Raw genomic sequence first — 24,981 nt, 5'->3', positions numbered from 1 at the left:
AGTGAATAATCATCAACAGGGAAGAAGAGAGGCTGAAACAGTGTTTAAGATATGAGAACCCAAATATATTTGGTTGTTGCCACACTTGGTGCCCCAAGGTGGCACATCTGGTCTCTAGCTAGTGCTTCAGAAAGCTGGGGGTCTTTGGTAGGTCCTCTGCCATCCTGGCCACACACATGAGAATGCTCCAGATATCTATCTGCAGGATTCATCATCCGCTGCCATTTTCAGATTAGTTTTATCTTAAAGCTTTTTACACACTCTTGCACCAAGCTAGGCTTGTTTGGTGACAGATACATTTTCCCCACTAGCAAAGCACCGTTATTTTCAAGGGATGTGCCCCATGGTAGATTTCATATCATAGAATCTTTTAGGTTGGAAAAGACCTTTAAGATTATCAAGTCAAATCATTAACCTAACACTGCCAAGCCCGCCACTAAACTGTGTCTCTAAGCACCATATCTACACATCTTTTAAATACCTCCAGGGATGGTGACTACCACTTCCCTGGGCAGCCTGTTCCAATGCTTGATAACCCTTTCGGTGACGAAACTTCTCCTAATATCCCATCTAAAGCTCCCCTGACACAACTTGAGGCCATTTCCTCTTGTCCTATTGCCTGTTACTTGGGAGAAGAGACCAACCCCCACCTCACCACAACCTCCTTTCAGGTAGTTGCAGTGAGTCATAACGTCTCTCCCTCAGCCTCTTTTTCTCCAGACAGAACAACCCCAGCTCCCTCAGCCATTCCTCATAAGACTTGTTCTCCAGACCCTTCACCAGCTTCATTGCTCTTCTTTGGAAGAGCAGCTCCAGCATCTCAATGTGTTTCTTGTAGTGAGGGGCCCAAAACTGAACATAGTGCTTGAGGTGCAGCCTCATCAGTGCCAAGTACAGAGGAACAATCACTTCCCTAGTCCTGCTGGCCATGCTATTTCTGATACAGGCCAGGATGCTACTGGCCTTCTTGGCCACCTGGGCACACTGCTGGCTCATATTCAGCTGGCTGTTGACCAACACTCCCAGGTCCTTTTCCACCGGGCAGCTCTCCAGCCATTCTTCCCCAAGCCTGTAGCGCTGCATGGGGTTGTTGTGACCCAAGTGCAGGACCCAGCACTTGGCCTTATTGAACCTCACACCACTGGCCTCGGCCCATCGATCCAGCCCGTCCAGATCCCTCTGTAGAGTGTTCCTACCTTCAGGTAGATCAACACTCCTGCCCAACTTGTTGCCATCTGCAAACTTACTGAGGGTGCACTCAATCCCCTCATCCAGATCATTGATAAAGATATTAAACAAAGTGGCCCCAATACCAAGCCCTGGGGAACACCACTTGTGACCAACCGCCAACTGAATTTAACTCCATTCACAATTACTCTTTGGGCCCAGCCATCCAGCCAGTTTTTTATCTGGCGAAGAGTACACCTGTCCAGGCCATGAGCAGCCAAAATCACTCCTCAGTAGAGGAGTAATCCCTTGCTTGCTAGGGACATCCTGAGCCTCATTTGACTTCTGCAGCACTTCAGCATTAGCAGCTGGTCCAAGCCTTGCACTCATAGCTTACTCCTACTCCCAGATGGGTTTGGTTCCCCAGAGATGTCAGGAGGCTGCAGTCAGGTTCACATCCTCCTCCCAACAGCGTGCTTGATCTCTGAGGACTTCTCCGTTGTGCCTTTTATTTTTTTTCTTCCCCCAATAATCTCTTCTCCTCTTCCTCCAAACAGGAGATTCAATAGTAATACTGGACTACAGGCGGAAAGGCAAGTGAATCCTCCTCTTCAAGCCAAACAATTTCTCCACGAATGCTGAAGCCATGAAGTAGAGGAAAATAAATGCAGCTGTGATAAATCCTTTCTCCAATGCATTGCAGCTTCTGGTGAAGCCATTATATCATCAGACATATGGAAAACTGGTGGAAAATATGAAATGTTTGCCTCTTACATGATAACTCTGCAACTGCTATGAATAAGAAAATTGTGTTCATCTGTTTACACAGATTTCTCATCTCTTGCACAATGTACGTGAGGATGTGTCCATGGTTAAAACTCGTCACTGGTAAATGAACTCCCTTATGAGCTTGGCACCACTCTGTAAAAGACCTGTGAATGCAAGCCAACTCTTGTTTGGATCGCCCTTCATCAAGTCTGGAAAAAATTAAGAGGAGGGATAATTTTAACAGTGCTATGACTTCCAAGCTAGCTAGATAACAAATTGGGCTAACAAGGACTGTAATTAGGAATGTCTGCTCAGAAAGTTCACCATGAAGCCAAGTTCTTCTAACAAGAAACATTCTGGAATATTAATATGCATAATATCTCTCCTCCATTTCAACAGGAAATCTGAACACAACACTTTCTTCCTTTTTCTTGGTTTCAGTTAATCTTGCAGCAAAAGTAACCTAATTATACTGACTGTATGATTGCTTTGACAGAAAGCATGTTAATTTAAAGCACTGTTTAACATAAAGCTGCCTGCCATATAATTACACTCCATTCACATGTTTACTAATCTTGCTCAATATAGTTGATTTCTGTTATTAGCCTCAACATCTTGTTAACATCTAAAACACTGCAAACTCCAATAAACAGGCAAACCCGACAGTAGAGCAAGTGTTCCTTAATGGTCAACATGAAAAAAAGAAATATCTCTGTTATTAGCCTTGCATTTAAATGAGGATTTGAAACTAGTTGCAGTACTTAAAGGAAGATCTAACTCCATCTTCATTGCCAAAAGCCCTAGCTTACAGCTACCGTGGGCGCAGTTCACCAGGGTGTTATTTTCATCTTTTGAATGCCGCTGGAGCTTAGTAAAAACGAAACACATTGTAAGCCACCTGTGAGCAATAAAAAAAAAGTAATAGTGTGTATACGTAAGACTGTTCTTCTCACATGTTAAGCACCTGATAAAATTCTAGTCTGGGAAGTTAACATACTAGGGCTAGACTGTAAACTAAGTTAACTCAATGAAAAATGTGCGTGCATTCAATAATTCCCAGCTTATCTGGATAACTCACTCCAGCTAACCTTGCAAGCGGAATGTAAGCAATTACATATACACACCTCTCCCTCCTTTTCTGTTGAAGCTAAAGGAGAACATGGAAAGAATTCAGCTGAAAGGTGCTGGTCAAAGGAAATACTTCAGAGAGACAGACAGAAGAAAAGCCATGAAGGGAATTAGGGAAGAGGAGAAATCAGGAGATTTTCTTGTCATTCAGGAGACAACCTGTGCAGGTCTGTTGGGTATTTCTCTCTCTCTCTTTTTTTTATTTATTATTTTGTACTGATAGTCCAGTGCAAACAGTTTAAATGTTGAACTCAAAACAAAAGCCTGGGCCCTGACATGGAAGGGGCAGTTCTTCCCACGTCCAGCCAGAGGAGATAAACAGCAGATCCTGTCCTCGGCTCCTGCTGGCGCTGAAATTACTTTCAGCATCTGGCATGCTGCCTGTGCTGCTGGACTACAGGAGTTTGAGGAGCATCGGTGGGGAGGTTGTTTCTTTCTTTCAAAAGGGCTCAGAAGAAGCACTGTTCTCTGCTACATCCTGCGTGGAGAGGCTGAATCCCAGTCACGCTCTTCGGGAAAGCAACCAGGAGTGCCTGTCCCCAAAACACAACTGCTGGGATCTTGGGTTTGCTTTCCTCCTTTCTCTGATGCGCATGTAAGGAACCCTGCAAGGAAAAAAGCCTGCATCCTTGTTCACAAACCTTCATTTTCCCCTGTGATTTCAAAAAGGCATTACTGAGGGACTCTGAGTAAGGATCTGGCCTTTGCCACTTTTACACTAGATTGCTCTTTCCAGTCTGTTTCCCTCATTTTATTTTGAGTAAGTATGCAAAGTCAGTCAGAACGGTTTATTTATAGCTGTAGATTTTCATGGCCGTATAAATTAGATGTTATTACTGAATGAGATGCCCACCCACTCACCCGGTGCAGCTGTACAGGAATCCTTTCATGCTGCTCCACGGAACACAGTCTCAATCGGGAGGCAAATGACATGCTCCCAGTCAGACGAAGGGACCACTGCTTAAACCCTCGGGCGAAAAAACAGCAATTAATTTTTTCCACTGTACAACGTGCAGTATGACAACCACAATTACCTAATACTATTTAGACCTGCCACTTTTGTTTGCCAGAGAGAGAAAATGAAGGTTTAAAATCACCAGAGCAAACCCCCCCAAACTAGAGCCTACTCCTGCACTTTCTTTTCACAAAATTAAGCGATTTTTATTTTTTTTTTTTTTGGAGGGAGTGAGGGGACAGGGACAGTCAGGGGAAGTAAAACTGGTTGTTATTTGATAGAGCACCTCAGAAAATAAGGACCAATCCCATACATACACACAGAGCTATTTCCAGCAGAAACAGCTGGAAAGCAATACCCACCACAACTAGGAGCTTTCATCTTAGCTCATACCTTTGTAACAGTTTACTCTCACAAAAAGCATAGGCAAGTGCTAATTTATTCCCTCCCCAATTTCCCACACAAATTTCTTGGTTTGGGTCTCTGCCAGAGCTTCAGGGTCACAATCTGACCTCAATAACATAACTTAGGATTGTTCCAAGCCTTCAGTGGAACTACTGAAGATTTACTTTGATGGATAAGGGGCCGGGATCCGGCATGCAGAAAATATGCGTATACATTCTACCAAAGTGTCTAAAATAGTTGCCCAGGGAGGCTGAAATTCAATTTGAGACCTTTTATTCACTTGGCAGAGCACATAATTAAATATTTTGTGCCACAAAATTAACCAGAGAGTCTCAGGGGTATTGGTAAGAGGAGGCTTAGAATCAGCCATGAGAGCCAAACTAAAACCCATTTCCCAGGCAAGTTATTCAGTAAATATTGGGAAAAAAATCATTGCATTCATATATGGGTTCATAATAATTTTTGTTACTATTTAACTTTACTGGTTATCTGCTTACCTCAAAGGAAGAGGTTATTGGCTGTGTGGATTCATATGAATAACCCTAATTGCAAGTTCTGCTCTTGACCTGAGGCTACTGCTTACAGCTAAGAACTGTTTGTGACTGAATTAACTATTCCGAGAAAACTGCAGGTAAAAAACAGATACAATTACAACTGATCAGACCTCATGACCCGTGATTGAAAGCTCCTAAAGTGATTTTTTTTTGCCTTTTTAAAGTCTCTGGAGGCCTTACCCTGCAAGGAGTTCAGTGTTTCTGAAAAGCAAGCCAAAATATCTAAGGTCTTTAATGTCAAAATGTTCAGTTTGATTTCTACACATTCATGTTTGAAATCGTGTTTGCGTAAAATCTCTAGGATATGGCCCAATAATAGTTCCGAGCTCTAAACTTTAATAATCATACTTGATATTTCAGTGTCAACTTCTATCAAAGACTCTCAAAATGTTTAGCAAACCTTCAAGCTCCTTTCACTTTGAGAAGGTAGTTTCCCTCATTAGCCAGAGTGCAGCACATGGATAACAAAATAACACCTTTTTCTTCACCTGAGCCAACCAGGTGTTTGTCTAACTCCTCTGAGTATGCAGGACAATCTGGTTTCGCTGTCAGTAAGGACTGTGTTCCTCAAGGAGAAGAGATGAAAACCTACATATACGAACACATACCTGCTTTTCCTATTGAGATGCTTATTCAGGTTTGTGGTGCGGAACCACCTAGGGATGATGCCATCGCCAGCTGGTAGGTGAAGGGCATCTTTGTCATTTAATCTATTAAGAGATGGCCTGCTACAATATACTGCCACTTCTGCCCGTGTTTGAAAACACCATTTTTTTCTGGGATCAAAAGCTCCTGTAGCAGCATCCCCTGGCTCTGACACAGTGGCACAATACAGACAGGGAGAGGGTCCATCTGCGAAGAGTTCAGGCCCCAGGCAATAAACCCTGTGCTGCAGAGAGAGGGGACTGTCCCCAGGCACCCGTCCTACCAGCTTGGAAGTGACCCTTCCCACGGCAGGGGCAACTACACGGGCAAGCACAACCTCCCCGACCTGTGGCTGGAGCTCTCGCCCAGAGGCTTCCAAGGTCTCAGGCTGTTCTTGTCCAGGCCCCCATAACACCCTTCCGTGAAGGCAAGTTGTGGGAACTCCCAAAATGATGGGCACAGTCTCAGCTGCCGGCTCAGAGCTCACCCGGGGCAGCGATGTGCACCGTGGCACGGCCGCAGCAGGGCTCGGCGTGCCCAAGAACCAGTGCCAAAGCGGGCAATGAGGAGCCCGTACACAAGAAGAGGCGCTCCACGCTTAAGCATTTGTTTCCGTCGGACTTTTCTAGAGGCTGAAGGAGAGAAGGACAACTTTGGTGGGGTGTCTTTGAAAGGGGGAAGAAAAAACCCACCCCACACTTTAAAGCGGGGGTATCGCTGCCGCCGGCCCCTCACACCCCAGGCAAAAACCGGACCAAAACTCAGCCCCTTCGCTCCGTGGAAGGTTCTGGCGATTTGGTTATTCCAACTCCTTTCGTTTCCAGCTGGAGGGGGGGAGGCGGGGGGGGCGGAGGGGGACGGGGCTGGGGGCGGGATCCGCAGGGGGCGGGGCGGCCCCACCGCTCCCGAGGCGCCACAGCGCCCCCTGGTGGAGCGCGCCGGCCCCGCCGCCTGCCCGCGCCCCCGCGGAGCGGCGCGGAAGCTCCCGAGCAGAATCCCGCAGCTGCTCCCCCCCCGCCCCACTAAGCGCCAAGAGGAGCCTTGTCTCCTTCCGGAAAGCTGCCTCCGCCCCAGCCCCCTTTTCGGGGGGGTTCGTTGCAGCGTTATATGCGGCTGTGGAAAAGCTGCAGTTAGGGGTTATTTCAACATTAATTACGACACTCGAGGATGCTGCAACAAGGGGGTCGCTTCAACATTATAAGCGGTGTTAATATTAAAATATTAATTAATTAATATTAAAGGTAATAAAAAGTTAAAGTTAAATTTAATATATAAATATATATTATATATATAAAGTTAAAGTTAAATTTAATATATAAATATATATTATATATATAAAGTTAAAATTAAAGTTAAAAAATAAAAGTTAATATTAAGTTAATATTAAAAGCGGTGTTAATAAGCGGTTAACATGTCACTACAACACCCCCACCTCCCCCCCCCCACCCCCCCGAAATTTGCCACAGATGCGCTAAGCATTTTACTCTTCAAGCCCCGATGGAGGCTTTTGGGCACAGGCATTGTTTCACTCGCACGTCAGGGAGTCCAAACCAGCCCAAAAGAAAACCCCCTCTCTGGTCCCACTGCATCACCTCACAAGCAGCCAATGACACGTTATTAAGTCAAAAATCACAGGGAAGAATAAATAGAAAGTTGGTCGTGTAACAATCATGTGCAAGAGGAAAGAAACAAAAGTTAATAGAGCTCATTATTTTTATCCATAGTCTCAGATTTGGGGTTGGTGTGCCTTTTTTTTTTTTTTTTGCCTTTTTTTTTTTTTTCTTTTAAAACGGCTGTTGCCAAATAGTTTTGACCTTGAATCACACATACCTTAGAATGGCTCACAACCCTTTGAGGAACAGCCCCTAGGCTCCAAACCGTTCCATCGCTACAGCAGCCTCCTTGTTGTTAGCTGCCAAACAATAGCCATTGTTCCTGGAGGATCTAGCCAAAAATAATACGATATGCAACTGCCTTCCCACTGTTGTCTTTGCGAAAGTACTTATAAGTTCCAGAGATGACTTTGTGGATGGCGTACAGCACAAATAAACCAAATAGGAACAGAACAACTTGAAAAGCATGTAGAAACAGTGGAAGTGGGTGGAGTAGGAATAAGAAAGTGGTAGGGGATGGAAGAGAATAAAAACTTTATGAGGAAGAGTTTATAATAAAAGATAATGAAGTGTTTAAGCAGCTGTTTTTATGTTGTTGTGTAGGTGAAAACAAAATACAAATATTTGAATAACATATGGTTAAGACTTGCATATTATTCTTGAGCAGGTTAGATGTGCTTTTGTACCTTAAATGGTGCTTTTAGGTGGCTCTGATTTTAGAAAGAAATTAGTTGCAAAGGAGGAAAAAGAGAAGGCTAAAACAAAGATAGAGAAGTTTTCTCTTTTAGACTTTTTCCTCTTCAGCTTTTACTACAGCTTTGCCAGTGTTGGTTCTCAAGACACAAACGTCAGTTTGAATGACTATTTGTGAAGGAACATGAAGTGGCTACCCCCCCCTCCTGGTTGGGGGAAAGAAGTTGTTAGAAGATGAATTATCTGGAAATTATAGGCATCACAGACACACAATTAAATACAGCCTGTGGCTTATGGGTGGTCTGTACTGAATTCAAAACTTTGCAGAAAAGCATACAGGCAAAAAAAAAAAAAAAAAAAAGGGAGTTGATCCAAAGTGCCTCCTTAGTTATTGATTTTACTTCCTAACTTCTGTTCAAAAAACACCAGTGAAGGATCAGCATAGCTTTTCTGCTATCAATAGTCCTGGCCACAACAAAGGCATCTTGGTCAACCAGTGGAACTTCATAATGCTGTTGTCTCTGCTTACATTTTCTGATATCAAATAAAGATCATACATCTTTGATCGGTAATATATTTATCTTACTGATAAAGCAAGCCGTGAAAGAAAGGACAAATCCATATGCACACTGTACATTGGGTGAAAGTTTGACTTTCAAGTTTTCTTCCACATTTCTACTTCTAGTCATAAGTCTACTTAGTCACACCAAGTCTCAGTTCTGGATCCTGACACAAATTTAGAGCTGAACTTTGATCTAAATCCTGAAACAAAGGTGTAGGAAAACCCAAAACGGGCTAAGAAAAGCCACCTCAATTATTTCAGATGAAAACTAATTTTTTAATTTTTAAAATCCAGTTTGAAATGCTGGCAAGTACTGAAGCTCATGTTTCCATGTAAAGCTACCCAGTTACAACACATTTACTAACCACAGTGTATTTATTGCTCACAAAATGTTGCAAATGCTGGCTATAACGGGCCTCTGTTTAGCCATTACTGGCTATTTGATAAATAACCTGTAGTGTTACAAGGTCACAGAAGAATAATAGAGAAACACAGGGGGAAGAGAGAAAGAGGAAAAACCCCAAATCCCAAGCAGCCAGCAAGACCAACTGTGGGAGAGACTCAGTTATGCTCTCTCTTTAAATATGACCATCCCTTATAAGGGAAAAAAAACATGACCAACGTAAAGCACCGTCTGTAGGCAAAGCCTGTGCCATTCAGATGCATCCTCCAAGCTCTCTCCCTCGTGGCATGTCTATATGCTCATTGTAAAAGTATGTACCATTGAAGGTACAGCTGCAGCAGCTTCCTCCTTGGGGGAGCCAGAATCTGTATGTCTAGAGAAACAAGCACATAGGTCCAGGTCTGACCACCCCAGTCCACAATGTGCAAGCTGCTTCCAGAGCTGAAGAAAAGGGAAACAACTTGGAGGAAACTGTGTGGGACATCATTCCGTCAGTGTGCTCTTGTCATCAGCTGGAAAAAACCCCAAACAAAACAGTCACAAGGGAAATGAGGTTGATCTGGTCATTACGCTGACAAAAAAAAATGCATTTCCTTTTAGTAGTGGTGGTGCCTTTTAGGAGTTCCTGGCTTGTTTTGCTTAGTTACTGGGGTTTGGAGTTTCCCAATTATCAGAGCACTCAGAGAGCACTCCTACGTTCTCTGTCTGTGCATGTGAGTCCCATCTGCTATTCCCCAGTGAGAAAGGCTTTTTTTTAAACAAATTGATAAGATGGAATTTTCCCATACAGTCACTATCAGGGAACTGGAGCACTGCATGGCATGTTAGCAACAAAAAAATGTGCTTACACTCTTTCTAACTTGGACTAGCCCTCCAGATGTTCCTCCTCCTCGTCTCAGGGTCAGAGCGAGACAGAAACATCTCCCAGGCTCCAGCACTGGCATTGATGTAGCAAATGCCAGATGTAGCCTTGTGCTCTGGATTTGGTCCGTTTGCACATCTACCTTAACTGACAGGGAGTTTCGATGAAGCAGAAAATAAACAGTAGCTGAAGGAACAAAAAACGAAGCATTGTATCGAACATCAATAAAAAGCTCATGAAACCCATGCACTGTATCTTATTTGTGTATTGACATACACTTTTGAGGAGCAATCAGTAAACCGTGATTTCCCTCAGACAGGCTGAAGATATCTGAGATGTGGGCTTGTAATGCAAAGCATGCTCATATGGGAGGGTTTTCCTGTGGGAAAGCAGCAAGGGGTGAAAAGGAATTCACCGCTTGCTAACACAAAACACCTAAAACTCCCAAAGGGTTGAAGAGAAAATTTAGGTTTGGGCAAGCAATGCAGTCATACAATAATTTCATAATTAACAGCAGGTTTCCTGCTGCTCAACTCCACTTGTGGTGAACTTTTGGTTCTCTGTGGTGTTGGGAGCAGCCAGGGCTTTCCAAGGGCAGGCAGCACAGCACAGCCAGCAGCGGGCCACATCTTTCAACAACGTGCTGCTATGGGTGGCCAGCGTGGGCCAGCTCAAGGGCCTCGCCTCCTGCCACTGTTATCCCTACAGCCCTGGAATTTCATCCAAATGGATTTGACCCCTTTCCTAAACAGCCCGTGCATACCTCCCCGGTTAGGGGATTCCTGCACATGGAGAGGATGGAGTCAGGGGGAGAGAGTGGAAGGAGAGTGGCTTGCTCCATTGCTGCCAAAGCAACATGAGTGTGTTGCTACGCACCCAACGCCAGGTGTGGCGTGCAACTTCGAGGAACAACAGCTCACCCATCCAATGGGGAGGGGATCCATTCATCTCGAGTGCGCTCCGCCAGCAGTGCTGCTGAAGGGAAGAGAAAATAGAACACAAAGGATGAGGTTCTTCACCCAGCTTGCACTTGCTTGCAGAAGAATTTTAGTAGGTGCCACTTCTGCCCTATGCTCTAGGAAAATCTGTTATTTCAAATTCTCAGCTCCTATTCCAGGGCATCCCCTTGTCCCCTGGAGGGGTTGGAAGTGTTAGGATCACTTCTCTCAAAACTTGCATTCAAACTTCCCATGCCTGTCTTAAATAGAAAGAGTGAACAAGGAAGCCTTTCTACCTCTTTTTTTTCCTCCTTTCCTCCTCCCAGGCTTGGCTCCCTAGCAGATTCCAATCATGCACCTTCTACAAAAAGCCATATTCCCTCTCAAGGTTTCTCCTCCTCCTTCCCCTCAGGACCTCCCAGAAGTACCATTCCTCTTCCTTCTCCTGTTCTAAACTTCTGCTCCAAAGCGAACATGGCAACTTTGTAAAACATTATTAACCCTACCTAATGAAATGATCTACAGTTTGCTGTATATCAATAGATTTTTTGGCATGCCAGGGCCATGGCTTCTTTGTAGCTCTAAGCAAGAGGAAATGTCAGAGGATAATAATCAGAGATTCTGTTTCAGCAGACTGACCTTCCTCCTAAGAGCATATTAAACAATACTTTGTTTGAATAGATCACCAGGTACTTTGGGTAGGAACTTCAGTTGGGTGTCAGCACAGCTCTATTTGAAGTTAGTGGCATCATGTCAATTTAAGTCTGGAGTCGCTGACTCCAATCATTATATGCTGGCATAATGTGACTCTGTGTTGTGGCTCTTTCATCTAAGAAAATCTAAATATCCCAAAAAATATTAATTAAGCCTAAAAATGGGATAAAAACTTTAGTACCACATTTACAAGCAGTGAAACTGTGCATTGAAAAGAAAAGACCCAGGTACTCCATGATATCCACTGCTTCTGGATAGGTGCACATAAAAACACATCTAGACTGGATTGTCAGTACGACTCAGCACAGCGGAAGTCAGGGGAAATGGTTGACAGAGAGCACTTTTGATGGCCAGGTTGTAGGGCTCTCATGCCAGATTACCCTCAAATAGGAAAGTACATAACCCAAAAGCTACTTTTAAAACACATGAATCTAGAAGCCCTGGCCAGAATGCTCCAGACTTATCAGAAGGGGATCTGGGTCTCCTGGCACAAGACCCTCATTTCATTCCCTTTGTCTTTACTGGGCTTTGGATCAATACATGCAAAAAACGTTTCCTCTGCACTGAGCTTTAACTCTGGCCATCCCCTCAACTATGCATTCCCGCACAGTCACATGCTGTTATTATGGTTTTAATTAGTAAAGGTTACACAGCTATATCTATTGTTTCAGTAAAGTTTTGGCCACAAAGTTCACATGGTCATACTGAGCTGAAAACCAAGGTTATCAAGTAATCAAGCTGAGCACATTTGTTGTAATTACAGCTCCCTATTTGTTTTATTCACACACACTCACCTTCCTCTCCTGCCCTCCCTTCTCCCAAACCCTATTGCCAGCTTACCACCTTGGAGCAGTTTATTGTTGCTTTGTTGTGAGCCGTGACCCTGCGTCGTGTAGATGGCTGAATTAAATCCTATTGCTGTACCAATCTAAGCTGACACTTTGACAGGGGCAACAGGGGTCTGCCTTGGCAACGACGTGGCAGTAAGTGATGTTACAGCAAAGAGACACCATTTGAACGGACAGAGCACATTGTTTGTAGCTGTGCTGCACTGGGTTCAACTTCAAGCCAGGCTGCTCTTAGCCAGTAGATTCAAATATGATAATTGACAGAGTTCTTCCTGTGCCAAAACAATAATGAGAGATAAAACGGGATTTGGATGTTCTTCTCCTTTCTCTTTCACCCAGACTTTAAAGAGACAAACAGCTTCATCGTACATACACACAATCAGGTATTTTGAAACAGAAGTGCACATAGAAGACTGAAATTCAGGAACAAATTCTGTTCTTAGTCACACTGGAAATTAGTCATGTGTAAACTACATCAAAATTTTGCCAATCATCAAAACTTTCCTCTTTTACTGGCAAAAACGGTTATATCTGATAATCTACATAAAGTGATTATTACTGGACACATCACTCTTTATGGTTTTCTTATTTACTTTTCACCTGTCTTGTACTGTGTCATTGAGCAAGTCCATTTTACTTTTTTATTCAGCCTGTCAGTTTTGGTTCTTAGGAATTAGCATGAGGTCATTATGTTTGGATTGCTGCAATGAATGTCGATATTCAGAATTTGCAATAGATTAGATTATAATGGCTTACTAATTGATCTAATTCAATACCTCTTATGTGGACAGTCTTACCAATTTAAGCCTTGCTTGGTTCAGTTTAATTATGCTTTTTAGAGATCCAGCTTACTAATAGGCATAGTTTGCTACTCCACTCTGCTTCTGACTGTCTTTAAATGCCATGTTGAAAAACCGTGGCATTAAAAGTACTTCAACTTGTGTTCCTTTTGTTTGTATTCTGCCCAGCAACCCATTAGGTCCCATGCTTTTCTCAGAAGCAAAATGAAGACCAGAATCTTTTTTCCTGCCTTTTGTGCTCTAATTATGGAAAAAAAACCCACCCAGATTTTCTTACAACTAAATGACACTAGAAAGTGGAGCCTAAACCAAGCTGCCCCCACAGTTCACAGCAAAAAAAATTAGGATCTTGGAACACAGCTATTGTACTCCGTAAGAACAGTCTGGTGCACAGCCCACAATCAGCTCTCACACTTGCAGTGTCAAGGAAGCGTACGCCCAGGTTTGACCTTAGTTTAGTGTCAGGCTAAGACTACACACGTGGTTCGGTACTCAGGTGACACATGGCAGTTGTTAAAGCCCTCGAGCATCTCTGGAAGGGAATCAAGCCAGGTGACCCAAAGGTGCTAGGCAGGGAGTACCGGTGTCTTCCTGGAACAACAGCCTCTTCCCAGAGACCAGCTTTTGTTCTTTAACTTCCCCCACTAGTTTATTTCTCAACAGCTTCTCCATATAAAGGAGCCTTAAAGAGCTCCTCTTGAGCTCTTTAGCTTGAGAGAAAAGGATGCCAGCTATCCTCAAATCCAGCAGTGATCCCTTCCTCAAAACCTGTTTCACACAAGGTTTTTTCATGGGCCACACAGGCCTATTGTTAGCAAAACACTTCGTGCCTGTAGCAGTGTGGTTACCTTCTTTTTCATAAATGCAACCACAGAAAAATCACATTCAGTTGAATTAAACAGTAAGATTTATCCTTTTTCTCAAGAATTAAAGAGATTTCAAATACAGTGGTGAAATAGGACTTTTACAGACCTCAGAACAAATGGACCCAAGTCCTCTGAGACAACTATTCTTGGAATTCTCCCCCAAAAATAAGGAAAAAGACATAGGCAATTCTCTGATAAGAGATCAGAGGTCAGATCTGACAGAGCAAAAATTGTCTGTTTACTCTCTCAGAAAAATAAATCTGTTCAGGATTCCTCAAAAAAATTGTGCAAGAACTAACTTATTATGGAAACAGAATAGTAATTAGTATCCTTCTTCTCAAGCATCTGTTTTGCTTTCCCAGGTAATGTGTTTTTAAGCACAGTATCGATTAGCTTTGATTTAATGCAAGTTTTTACGTGACTACTCACTCATAACAATGAAGATTTTTCCTCCTCAAATGAAATAAGAAGCAATATTCTTTTAAAGCAGTAGGTATCAAACTATATAATGACTTGTACCTGGAATGTGACAGTTCAGAAGTTAAAAGAAAAAAAATATTTATTCTTAATAAAAACAAATTTTAATACTCTCTTCATTATAGCTACTTTTTTTAATTCCCTCTCTAACTTTCATATAAGTAAAGACTGTAGATATATACCTAAATTGGGCAGCGGATGGAGACACAAAGTACATTCAGAACCAATTCACAGTGGTAAATATCAACCATATTTCATTTGACGGTGTGAGAGAAACAACACCTAGTTTTCCTGTCCTGAGCAACCTTTTGTTTATTTTACAGCACAGAACAGTTTGCATTTTGTTAAAACCAGTGCCACTATCAGAAAGGAACAAGTGCTACACACCGAGCATAATTTCTAATGCAATTGGTCTGTCACTGTATCAAATCTGTATCAGGATGAAAAAATGAGTGGCATAGATTAGTTTTGCACTGGAGATTTGTTGCTAGCTACTTCATTGCTGTGCTCCGAAAATGCTTGTAATTAAATCTGACAGGCACAAGAAATTACTTAATGTTACGCTCGCACAACACAGCTCCTGCGGAAGTCCAGAACATGAGATACTCCCGTTTCAGGCTTCTTTTGCTCCTCAGTGGAGGGTGTCAAGAGGACATTATTGCACGAGGACTACTTAGTTAATGAACCCAGACTCTGAATCAGTCCGCGCTCACGTGAGGCATCCAGTTATGGCAAGGCTGTGTAGCGTGGAGAAAGGCAACACAGGAGACGGGATGCCATCGCTTGTGCCAGCTAGATTGCTCGAGGATACTCTACAACTGAAATACAGGCGATAAAAATATCTTGTCCACCTTCTGGCAGTGACCCTTCTGAGAAGAGGTCCCATTCATTTTCTGTTTAGCTGACTTGCTGTTACACGCTCTGCAAGTAGGAGAAAGGCAGGCCAATTAAATGCCTTGGCTGATATTTTGGAAAGCTCTTCTGTTTAGTTGGTTGGTTTTGGTTTCCCCCCCACAAAGAGCATTCTCTTTCTGCCTCTGCTACTCAGTTTCTCCATCTCTTTCTTTAATGCCAACCACATAGTAAGAAAGGAGAGTAACAGAGAAAGATTTAGGAGTTCCTTAAAACCAAACGCTTTTGCTAAATCTATCTCTGCATTCCCAATTTCTGCGAGTACAACGTGAGGATGAAGAGACCTCTAGAAAGCACCATGTTCTTTCACAGCCTTTGAGTCAGCTTTTCAATTCTTTTCTTTCGCTTTGTGTGAAAGAGTTCAATGAACCTAAAAGAGCATTCCTTACTAGAAATTTTAAGTGCTTAAAAAAACCGCACAGTGGTATGGGGACAGGAATCAGAACTCTGTGTAACAGATACAAAATATTTTAGCACTGGGGCTGACGACATAGACTTACTTTTTATTTCACAACTTACCTTTGCTATTTTTGCTTACGATCTGCATGTCATAAACCTTCACAGTACTCTTCTAGTGGTGAGGTTGCAGAGGCAGTACAGACAGTAGCCTTTTACCGCAACAGAAAGCCAGCTTTTATTTATGCCATGAGTATTCTACACCACTTAAAGATGCCAAGTTGTTTGGTTGTGCAGTGTTGGGGTGTGGTTTTTTTTTTTTTTTTTTTAAGGTGATAAGTGTTTTAGAAAACATTCTTGCCTGCTCAAAATGCTAAGCAACTTCATAGTGTCTCACAAGGAGGAAATAACACTAATAGTCATCTTTTAAGAAGTGAAAACTGTCACATGAGTAGCAATAGCGCCTCATGCAGTATAATTGCTGGTATTTCAAAAAGTGACTGTGTAAGCATGGATGTCTACAAGGCACCCTGCTGTCTGCATGCTATTTGAAAGTTGCTGTGGGTTTTGTGTGATTTTTTTCTATTTTTTTTTTGGAGCTTTTATCTTCTCTATAAAAGCAACAATTTAACTGTAAAGGAGAGCTTGGCAGGCAATTTAGCTTTCCAGTGACAAAACTATGGTCTTTTATAGTGCCTGATACCAGAAAAGAGCAAAGAAACTATAGTGGTAAATTCTGAGAATTATTAAAAAAACCCTAATTCTAAAATCCTGTGGCCCTTTCTGTGGAAAAAAAAAAAAGCCACAATAAAACACAGTTATGCAAGAGAGGAGCAAACAATTTCTACTGAATCATTTTTTACTGAAGTTTCCTCAAGCAACATATCTAGATTATCCACTGTAACCTCAAACAGGTTCATAGGATCAAACAGGATCACCCAAGCCCACACTACTGCTAAAGCAGTCAGCTATGAACATGGGGGTTTTAAAAAATAAATCTCACAATTTGTTTTGTTTATGTCTTAACTCCCACTTATAACTATAAAGCCGCCTCCTTCTCATCAAGCTTTTGAAAACAATTACATTTTACTTTTTTTTTTTCCTTCCTTTTTTAAATACAAGGGTATTTATTTAAAGATGACAGAACATGGATCTTTCCCGTCATCCAGTACCCAGTGAAGAAGGCAAGGAAAGAAAAACCTCTCTTGGTAAGTAAATACACTAGCACATACAAGAGAGGACACATGGTGACAATGGAAACATTGACATCTGACTTGTACCAGTTAAGTCCAGGTAAAACAGGTAAAAACTGCTATTGTCTTCAACAGAGTTATGGTTTTACCGTATGGAATTACAATGATGTAAGCCAGGATTAAGGGAGCTCATAATCAGTCTTTTAAATCTAGTCAGAAGAGGTGTTGGGGAGGGGTAGTGTTGACCAGTAATTATAGTTTAACTGAGACAGTATTTTGAAAAAGGAGTAGCAAAACAACTCAGGAAAAAACCCAAAACATTTCTAGCCCAAACCAAACCTCCCTCAAACAAAAATCTTTACTTGCAGGTCTGACATGCTGTTCTTCACATGTAAAAAAACTTGACTTTAAGCCCAGGAGAGCTTAAGAGTTCCCAGGAAAGAAAGTGACTCAACAACAGAGTAATAAAAAGCTAAGAAAGTCCACCTCATGTGCCGAGCTCTGAACTAAATGTCTACTCAGGGAGTTAATGCACAACATGATGAAGTAGGAAGCTGCTAATGACAGACAAGCTCCAAATTGAATTGTTACTGGGGATTCTCAGGTGCCTATCAGATGAAAAAATAATTGCAGCAAAGGAAGATATAAGAAAACATCAGGAAAAAAAGGCTATTCTTGTGATCTATTGGACATGGAACAGTCTCCCTAGCAAAGAGCAATTGCCTCATCTTGAGTCGCTTTTCCAAAGCTTTGTTAAATCAATTGAAAATACACTTCCTAAAAAAACAGAATTGCATTGGCAAGGGGAAAAACATGGTGATCCAAAGGGTCTTTTCTATCTCTAATTACCATGACCTCAGCTGGACATGCCCAAAAACTTTTAGAGAGGAATGCGTGTTAACACTTACGTGAGGAAATGGGTCCCTGGGGAGATGAATGCGTAATTGCTCCGGCAAAGAAACATCATCTAACTAGTCAGGAATGAAAAGATATTGTACACAGAGGCAGTAGTAGTCCAGTTGGGCAAGTTCTTGGGTTGTTTTTTTTTTTTTTTTATTTAAAATTAACATCAGCAGTATCCCAATGTAATCCAGGTGATCGATTTAAACTAGGTTTTCTATCCCAGTTAGCAATGAGGATCCCAGATTTCTAATATTTTTAAAGTTCAGATTAACAGTTTAATTCAGCAGTATTTTATAATAAAATTCTTAAAATTTATATCATCACTAGATAAGTAAAAGTTTGGTTTGGGAAAAAATTGCAGCACATTTCAGATATTGTCTTCACTGAGTATGGCTGCCCTCCAAAAACCAATGACCGTAGTAATAATTAGGGCTGATTGAACACCTATTGTTAACACTACTTAAATCAAAAAGAAAGTTTCTGTCAGCATTATAAATATTTATATACTGGAATATAAATATAAATATAAATATAAATATAAATATAAATATAAATATAAATATAAATATAAATATAAATATAAATATAAATACTGTCTGCTGGAAAGTTTTTAGCTGCAAAAAAGCTTTTGGAAAAAATATTTCTGTTTTTGCTTAGTTTTCAAATAATAAAGACTTATTTTAAATATAAAATTGTTGCCAAAGGTTTTCAGCAACTTTATGTAAGTTTTTGTTTACAGCTTTCTATTCAACAGGCACATAAAAATGTCATAAGAGATTAAAAAAATAACTAACTTCAAACCACACCTATTAAATGTTTCCTGATAGGGAAAAGGAATTACTGACATTTTTATTGTTTTATTTTTAATAAGAAGAAAGCACAACTGCTTTGTTTCAATAGCAAGTTCTGAGGACTTGTCAGAACAAACATTACTAAGCACTAAAGTGGTGATAGTTGACTGCAATTAGATTCACCTGAAGAGCTTGTTGTATAATCAGTGTACACCTATATGATTAAACCAAATCAAAGGATTAACATAAAATTCAGCACAGGAGCATATAACCATGTCAGACCATAGGCGTGCTGCATCACCGGCTTTTAGTATCTGAGGCAAAGACCTGGAAATAGTATCAAGAACAGAGCTATTGAGAAAGATGAAGAGGCCTCTCTGACCTCAGCTTGACATGAAGCAGCAACAGGATGCCCTCTAAGTCTGAAATCACGGATTTCTGAAATTTGGTAGTTTTAAGGTCTTTCCCATCCCGAAGCTGCCCACCACCATCAAGGTGGCATTCAGCCCTAAAACTTGCTGAGACTGAGAGGACTGGAAAAGCGCATACCTGAGGAACATAAGCCTCTGGCTCTTGGTATCTGAAGAGAACAAAGTTTAGTTTGGGATTTTTCTGGTGTTAAAACGATAAGGAAAAACTCCTCTGCTTGGTGCTCCACAGTGATGATTTTTTTTTTTTTTTTTTTTAGTCTAGTGACACTCAAATTGCCTTGAAAGCTAGGGTGAGAAAGGCTACATTTGAACAGAAGATCAGGGTATGAACTTCTACCCAATCTCTGAGGGAGGTGGAGATTTTTTTTTTTTTTTATCATCATCACCACCACTTTGTTATTGTCTTGAGATTAGCCTTAACAACAAGAACGATTTTTGAAACCGAAACATGAGTGAAAAACGCTCAGGTAGCAAGCTAAGGTTTCCTAGGGTACTGCTCCTTAGCTGGGTTTTTAAACATTCTAGAAAACACTTAAAATTAATTGTTTTTTAACTTTCTTTTTTCTTTAAAGAAGCGATATACACTGTTAGAAGCAGAGCAATGCTCCTTGGTAAGGCTGAACCACAGCTGGGGGGAGATGCCCATTCGTAGCTGAAGGCAGGCAGGGCATCCCCAGCTCCAGCATCAGTTGCCTTTGGCACCCACAGAGGAAACACAGCCCTGCCAGAGGCACCTTGTTTCTGCACCTCAGGACACTCCTTGCCCTCCTGGTGAGTGAAAGGGCTTCAGGTCAGAGACCCACCCAACCATGCTGTTTTAGGGTCACTAATTACTTAGCAGTGCCTCTAAGCCCAGATATACAGCACAAGTAGGAGTGCAATAGGTGGAATAAATTGCTCCTTTCCTCTCTTTTCCCTAAGAGATCCTTGACAGCTCTATGAGCTAGAGCTTATGTTTTACATTGCCCAGCCTATACCCACTAAAAACATGATTTTTTTTTTGTTTTGTTTCTAAAGTCACAATAGGTCTATATGCTTAAGAGAATTCATGTGTACACTCATATATGTGAATATTCTAAAAATCACCATACATATGCGTATGCTCCCTACACTCTGGGTTTCCATACAAACAATGCTCTTATTAAACGTAGCTGGACTGTGTTTCTAAAAAATATCAAACTGGTTAGGCTGCACAGGATAGACACATATCAAAAAGGAACTTATGTACCCCACCTTTAACTCATTGAAAGCAACACACACACAGCTGAATATGTGTTTTACCCATCTCACTAAATTGGGAACTGTAAGATTTGTAAGGAACTGCTAGAAAATAAATCAGGAACTTACTGTTCCATTTGCTCAATTGGGAATATGCAGTTAAAGTTTGGAATGACAGTTTAATGAACATAAGATAAATGTTTTTCTGTGCCATTACAAAAATTCTCATGGATTAAAAAAATGCAATTGACAATTTTTCTGAGATGGTTTAGGAAAAATTCATTTTCTTTCAGCAGAATGGGATTTTTAGAATGCCATTACTCTATGCAGAGAAGATAGTGAGCACCTGCTCCCAAAAATTTAACATGGCTTTACTTGTATCCTTAATTGAGATAATTAAGTGCATACTGGACTAAGAATGTTGTTCTGTAGGGATCCTGCCAAGTCTACAAATGTCTTGATGTCTACAGTATTACCATTCAAGAACTGCCTTGACAGTTTGGCAATGATTTCCTAAAAAGGGATTTTTTTTTTTCTTCTCAAAACTGAATTCATTAAGGAAACCCTAAAATAAAAATATACCACCCCCCAGCATCTACCCAACTGTATATTGAGAATAAATTATGAATTTGCACTTCGCAAAGCACAAATTCAGCCCATGTTTTGGAAGCTGGGGTTTTTGCACATTGTCCTTTGTTTGCTGCTGGGCTTCTCTGCACCTGTTTCATACTGTACATATTTGGAATTTTTCTGTATTCTTTATCGTTTCAAAGACAGGAACATAAACATCTCTGCTTTTCCTGAGATGACTCTGTGTGTATGTGTGTGTATGCATCACTGAAACTTGCTAGACTCAAATGCTGTTTTCTCTTGCCAGACACCCTGTGGGTCTTCCTGAACAGCAGGCATTTTTTCAATAGCAACTTGGAGCTACTGGGGGAGAATAGAAGGTCATTTCTAAGACAGGATGCCAAGAGGACAGGAATTGAATGGTGCTGGCTGGCCACTAGACGCCATGCAAATCAAGAATGCAGTGTGGTCCCCAGGGAAATAGTTCATGAGCCTGGAGTATATGATAAACCTGCAACCAAAGCCTTCTTAGGCAACTGCGATAACAATGTGTCACATTCCAGAGGAGTCAAAAACAAAGGTTGCAAAAGTCCTTGTAAAGCAGGGCTTACATCTGCGCTTTCAAGGAAAAGGAAAGATTTGGCAAGTTTTGTCACTTCTGGCTGTTTTCTGAAAACAGAACAGTTTAGGGTTAGTCCATCTCAAAACCCCTGAGTAAATGACAGCAGAAAGTAGTTGTAAGAATCTTTAACCTTCAACAGGTTAAAAAAATTAAATATGCACATGCACCCGTAACATATTGAAAATAAAGTAAATGCCACATTCAGGAAGTGGTAAACACATTTCCACAGCACATTACAATATACTACTTGTCTGAATGTAGTATTAGCCACCAGCTAGGACGATTAAACCCATCTCTTTAAATTGGCTTTCTTACCCTTTTCATTTAGGCGTCGCACTACTTGCATAGATAAGTAGTCACTTCATTGCTGCTTGTAAATTGAGCATGAACAGTCTGAGATACTTATTCCTCCTATTATTTGCCACTGTTCAGCAACTAACAAACAGATCATGAAATAACTACAGCGAGTCTTTGCTATTCACTATTAATTATTGATGTTGGCTGACTGGCCGAGTCCCACAGGCTTCGGGACACAGGGGAAGGAATGGGAGACCAAACAAAATACCCTTGATAAAGTGAAAGACAAAATTCCATCATGCAGGTATGAAGTATGTGACGCAGCACAAGATTTCACAGGAGAAGCATAACTCAGTGTCCTTCTGAGAACTGGGGGAAGGAAACGTCAAGAGTGTCCCAGAGTTCAGAAAGCAGCTACATTGCACTTTTGTGAATCGGATCAAGCTCACTACCCCACTCTGCTTTCAACCTCAAGCTTTGCTACTTCTCTTTCAGATCTGAAGCACCCAAGAGCTCATTTGTTTCTTTGTTCCAGGTATTCCTGCCAATAGCAGTACAAACAACACAGATCTTTGATGCTATCAAAGAATTCTTACAAAGCAACACCACAAAGATCACTTCTCCCTAGCAGAGTATCACAGTGCACCTCACAGCACACCACTTCAACAGCGGGATAAAGGCCTTCGTGCCAAGCCCTGGAGCTGGAGGAGGATTAGCTGAATTGTAACAGAAAAATAAGCAGAGAATAAGAGCAGAAAAAAATAATTTGGAAAAAAGCACCCAAATTATTCTATTCCAGGTAAGAAAGCTGTATACAAAAAAAGCAAGTGCTGGGAAGAGTAACAAGACAGCAACTGAGCTAACTGTGTCAAGGCTACTTCTTTCACAGGGACCCCCCAAGAACTAGTAGAGCTGTTAAGTAAGGCTAAGGTAGGCGCTGCCCCCTTATTTCTCAAAGGTATCCAAAATTTATGCACAGGTGAATACAAAACACAGATCCACAGGAGAAAACAGCTACAAAGAGACACTCTAGAAAAGCAGCTGCTGTGCAAGTGTAATGCCATATGACCAGAAAACCATCAAGGTTTGTATACAGGTAGGTGTCTGGTACAATAACTTCCATTTCTGGCACTGTTTCTGAAGGCATCTTTTTGCCTGACTGTCAATATTGCTGTTTATTCAGTGCTCTATTTCCAACTCCAATTGCATGATGTCCTCTCACAGACCTTGAAGGACAATATTTAGACCAGCCTATTTTAAAAGTTAAATAAAGATTAACAAGTTACTAGTTATTCTCACCTTCCAAGGACTGAAAATTATCCCCAAATGCTCCAGCAGCTTCTAATTAAGAATACAGAAAGTGTCAACCTGATCAGAGAAACTGCTAAAAAGCTATTTAACAAGTGCAATTTGCCTGCATAACTGCCTCCTGAAGAAAAACCCAAAGGTTGCCATTAGTTTTACTTTCTGTTTTCAGAAGTGCATTTAAAACAATCAGCCCTTTGCTTTACTAGTAATCCACATCTGGACAAAGCTTTCCCCTTCTCCTCTGCCCTCGATCTGTGCTTCTGAAGAAACGCAGAGCCACAGAAAAAGAAAAGTTGTAATGCCAGTCATTCACTCTCATAGGCTGTTCCTTCCTTTCCTCCCAAATAACATCCGTTCGCAGTAGTATGCCCACTCTGGATAGACAGAAGCAGCTGAACATCCACTGGACAGTCAAGAGGACTTAGGTGGTTTGGGAAGTCAGGACATTTGTTGTTTCCACTACTAGAGAAAAAACACAGTCCTTGAGAATACCTGAGCTGTCCAAGAATTACAGGTCTCCTTTCCTCCATCCCATGCCCACGCTACAACTCCTGGGCAGTCAGCTGATTTTCCACCAAAGTTCAAATCTCCAGGTGACTCTTTCTCCGAGTCTCACACACACCAGAAATGAGTATGAATCCTGGGTTGGGTATGAAGTCTGAATTCTCCCCAGCATTCAGAGTTGCTCACATTTCATTTTCCAGTTCACCTGCATAGATTAATACATTTGGGAAACAGCAGAATAGCACATTAGAGCGGTGATGCAAAGCCTGCAAACAAAAACCAGATCATTTTTCTATGCAGATACTCCCTATAACTAAACATATGTATTCATCACAAATCTGTTATAGATCTCACTCTTGGTTTCTACTTCCTCATACTCAAAAACCTCCTACACAATTATTTCCTATATGATTCTTTCCTTCCTACCCGCCTCAGCCACTGCCCTTCCTGGTAGCATGCCAGTTTTGTTATTGTTCAAAGGTGAAAAACAAATCCGATCTCAGGAACTCACTCTGGCAAAGCTTGACCTGAAATGATTAATTTAAGAAGAGTGAAAAGGCTCAGTACAGGAGCCTTCAAGCAGGGCCGGTAGCCCTGATGCGGCACAGAAAGCCACAACCATCGTCCTTCTTTCCTCTTATTTACAGTGATAGAGCTGACAGTCCTGCAAGTTCAAGAAAGTTAAGAATACGCACTTACACTTAATCATTAACTTCCAGGCAAGTAATAATGAGGTTGCCATGAGAATGCTGTGGGGTTCGAGAACAAAAAGGGGGGGTAAACCATTCAATCATGAACGAAAGTGATGCTTCCATCCCACATAGCCTCAACACATAGCTAAAAATTTTCTCCATTTATACTATTTGTGAAACAATTTGACTAGGCATCTAGGTTGCCCAGGGGCAACCTACAGCTTCTTTAAAACCACCTACAAAGTGAAGCTGAATAATGAAGCTCTCATTATTTGTACCAACTAGAGATCTGCTTCCCCAAGGATCATTGGCACTCTGTAAAGATTTGATTGTCAAAACTTTGCACTTCCCTTTTCAGCTTCCAAGATCAATGCCCTGGTATAATTTTTTCTAAGAAAATAAGCAGCTGCTATATAGAAGTGAATTAGCCTTCATTCAAAACATGTTTTGCAAAAGGTTTGATTTAATACAGTGCCAACCAAAAGACAGACAGTGACCTTATTTATGAGGGCTAGATCTATTGTCCAGGTCTAATTAGCTCATTATTAGACTTCCCATTTCTGTTATTGCAGATCCTTAATCCTTTTCCTAACACGATGCGCTTTAAAAAATGTTTTCCAAAGAAAGCAGAAGACATTTCTATTCGTCCTAATTGTTCAGGAAATTGAAACATGCCAAAATTTTTTCAACTAATTAGATTGAAATACCTTGTTTGTCACTGCCAGACTGACCTGTAACATCTTTTT

At 41.3% G+C, this 24,981-nt stretch overlaps 1 protein-coding gene across 1 annotated transcript in view; it reads left to right on the top strand.

Moving 5' to 3' along the window:
* ADTRP (androgen dependent TFPI regulating protein) overlaps nt 1-1,768 on the top strand; it is a 32,857-nt gene extending 31,089 nt beyond the window's left edge. The window contains exon 6 of the mRNA XM_074146837.1: nt 1,725-1,768. Within this exon, the coding sequence (XP_074002938.1) occupies nt 1,725-1,768 (44 nt within the window). The remainder of the gene's footprint in view (nt 1-1,724) is intronic.
* Nucleotides 1,769-24,981: the final 23,213 nt, after the last annotated feature.

Source organism: Numenius arquata, chromosome 4 (genome assembly GCF_964106895.1).
Source record: "Numenius arquata chromosome 4, bNumArq3.hap1.1, whole genome shotgun sequence".
Classification (NCBI taxonomy): domain Eukaryota; kingdom Metazoa; phylum Chordata; class Aves; order Charadriiformes; family Scolopacidae; genus Numenius; species Numenius arquata.
Note: the sequence above shows the minus strand (reverse complement) of the source record. Positions and strands in the feature narration are given on the sequence as shown.